Source organism: Nanorana parkeri, unplaced genomic scaffold, assembly GCF_000935625.1.
Source record: "Nanorana parkeri isolate BGI_ZX_2015 unplaced genomic scaffold, ASM93562v1 scaffold874, whole genome shotgun sequence".
Classification (NCBI taxonomy): Eukaryota; Metazoa; Chordata; class Amphibia; order Anura; family Dicroglossidae; genus Nanorana; species Nanorana parkeri.
Genome location: NW_017307142.1, coordinates 501642 through 504528, shown reverse-complemented (window position 1 = coordinate 504528; position 2887 = coordinate 501642). Strand labels below are relative to the sequence as shown.

Sequence of the window (2887 nt, the reverse complement as noted above, 5' to 3'; positions counted from 1 at the left end):
GGCCCCCGCCCCCCCCCCCCCGTCTTTTAAAAACAAATGAAACGTCTGAACTAAAAATTCTCGTTACTAACAGGACTCCAAATATCTTCAGTAAAGTGTTATAACAGTCTACTACTACTGAGACTTTCCAACAAACTCAGCCATAGCAGCATCTTCACTGGACACATAAATATGGAAACGGCAGACGTCAAACTTACGTTCGCTCTGCGTGGCCATTTTCTTACACTCTGGTTGGTCTGAAAAGCAAATAAAAAAAAGGTATTTGATGCCGATACAAAGTAAAGTCATTGTTTAGTACATTTTATTAATTAACGTTCCCTATTCTAATACTTCATTCTTCTTGTATGTTATGTTCGCTCCTTTCTTCCGTTTCCAGAATAAAACACATTCTTACCTCCATCTTCAAGCTGCCTTTTTTGTCCGCCAAAGTTAAATTCTGGGGTGTTATTGACTCCACCGGTGACCTCACCGCCAATTTTTGCTGCAATCTGTAAGAAAAACAAAAGAATTCTTTAATTAGCAGGAAAAATTCTAGGTCAGAGATGAAAATATAGGCAACTGACAAACCTAAAATACTGAAGGTGGCAGCAAAGTCAGAGTATTCTTCAGTAACCACTGAAAACATGGTATGCGTGAGGGGGACACAATAGACCAGCGGAGCCCAAAACCAATCCCCTGGTTCTCGCCCTCAGGAAAGGTTTACAGGGAGCACAGAGCAATAAACCCGCAGTGACCTGGAAGGTTTGGTGGTCCGCTGTGACACCATCAGGTCATTTTAGCAGTTAGATCTTAGTCACAGGGGCTTTAGCTTGCATAGGAACAGTGTTTACAGCAAGCTTCAAGCAGCTTTAGGTCCCCTTCACACAGGCGGCCCGATCAGGTCTGTCAGTGAGTTTTTAAAGCGTACCTGATCGGATGCCCAGTGCTAGTCTATGGTCAACTGGGTGTAAGGACGGGTCTCTGTTTACACCCAGTTACCACTGACTTCGGCAAGATACGGAAAAACAAACTTATCACAGATCCGTTTCGCCTGACCCGATGGTGCTGGATCCGGAGTAATCTGATGTAAATTGACACATCTGTTAACACCCGACCCCCAATAGACCGACATAGGGTCCTGCAATTTTAGTTTTTTCCTTCACAACAAGATGGAGGAAAAACTGGACAGACATGGATGTCATCTGATCCGTACCGCTTCGATCAGGTGGGAATCTGTGCATGGATGACCCAACCACCCCGCCCCCGATCAGCCTGTGTGAAAAAGAGACCTTAAGGCCCCATTCACACAACGCAAGAGCAAAATTGTATATTGCGTATATACACGTACATGCGCGTATCATGCGTAATAGAAATGTTGAACTGTACATGCGCGCAAACACGTGTATACGCTGCCCGCACACATCTCTGTTCCATTCTGTTTTTTTGCGCATTTTTACGCTATGCAAATACATGGCTCGATACGTAGCTATGTGTATGGGGCCATTTATTTGCATATGGCACTATACGCGAGTATGCGCATATATGCAGGTATATGCCCGCCAGTGTGAATGAGGCCTAAAAAGTACACTTGAGTCATATTTAGGAAATACAAAAAAAAAAAGGGAAATAAAAAAAATTGCTGAGGTGGAGATTTTTGGCAGAAGAGAGATCCACAAAAAGAAAATCTGCCTCCTCACCCGACACTTTATGTTCTTCTACACTGTACAGCATGTATACACTCATCTCAAAGATGCTGTAAATGGGCCGGGTGCCAAGGAGGATGTACCTCCTGTGTGCATGTGCAGGAGTTACATCATCAGTGGCCAACCAACGGCCAAAGAGGACTTCTGAGTACCTGAAAGTGTCAGCGGCAGACACAGGGCTGAGGATTGAAGATGGAGCCAACAGTGCTAAAGAAGGGCACGGTTTTAAGGTAAATGCTCCCCCCACTGAGAGCTGCAGTGCCTGGGAGGGGGAGCATGTGAGGCACAAATGGAAGATTTGGCTCATCTAGGAAGGCAATGGAGGAGGATTTCCTTTGAGACTTGTGCATTACATAGTAACTGGATTTAGGACATGTCAGACTGTCATATAGAAGCGTTCGGAGGTTGTTTTTATTTAAAAAAAAAAAAAGATAGGTTAATCTATTAGTCCTATGTAGCATTTGGCGTTACATGTGAGAAAGATTGATGTGCAGTTTTAACCTGCAAGATGCAATTCAGTGAATCTAATAAACAAAACAATAGAAACGTTAGGTAGTCAGGTATTGGAAAGAGAGACATGCCCCGCAGGCAGGAAGCCGAATGTCTGCCTTGTAAAACGTGTCATTAACAGAAGTCATCACACCCAATAAAGTCAGACACTTGAAAGGGAACTGAGATAGGGGCTCCAGGCTGCTTCTCATGTACCCATTAGGTGCTTTGTTCGGGAGAGAAAACAACATGCCTGCAAAGCTCAATAGCTGAAGCTTAAACTTACAGATACAACTGAACCAGAACAGCAACTAAACCTCTCATGTCTATGGAAAAGGTTATCGGAGAGTTACCCTTCACTTCCTGTCCTGGTGAGAGGAGACCGAGGCACAAAAAGTGACGGAATATGTCTCTAATAGGGAGAGAGAGAGCGAGTGAAGGAAGGTCATACATTCCATAAGGTTCCAACTGACTGTTTATTCCTTCGTGTCACAGAGATAAAATGTATTAGAAATATCCCAAATGGAGTCACAGGCAACACAAATCTTCTAATACATCACCTCTCTATAAAACACAAATGGAAAGCAGAATTTCTAATATCTATCCATCCATCCTCCATCAAGCCACCCTCCATCCCCCCATCCATCAAACTACCCCCCCCATCCATCAAACCACCCCCCATCCATCCATCAAGCCACCCTCCATCCATCCAAATA

General features: G+C 44.1%; 1 protein-coding gene across 1 annotated transcript in view; it reads right to left on the bottom strand.

Annotated features, from left to right (window-relative positions):
* The window catches only part of KHSRP (KH-type splicing regulatory protein), a 43155-nt gene that overhangs the window by 33721 nt on the left and 6547 nt on the right, over nt 1–2887 (bottom strand). The window contains exons 2-3 of the mRNA XM_018565702.1: nt 395–488; nt 198–260 (exon numbers count right to left, since the gene is read on the bottom strand). Of these exons, the coding sequence (XP_018421204.1) occupies nt 198–260; nt 395–488 (157 nt within the window). The remainder of the gene's footprint in view (nt 1–197; nt 261–394; nt 489–2887) is intronic.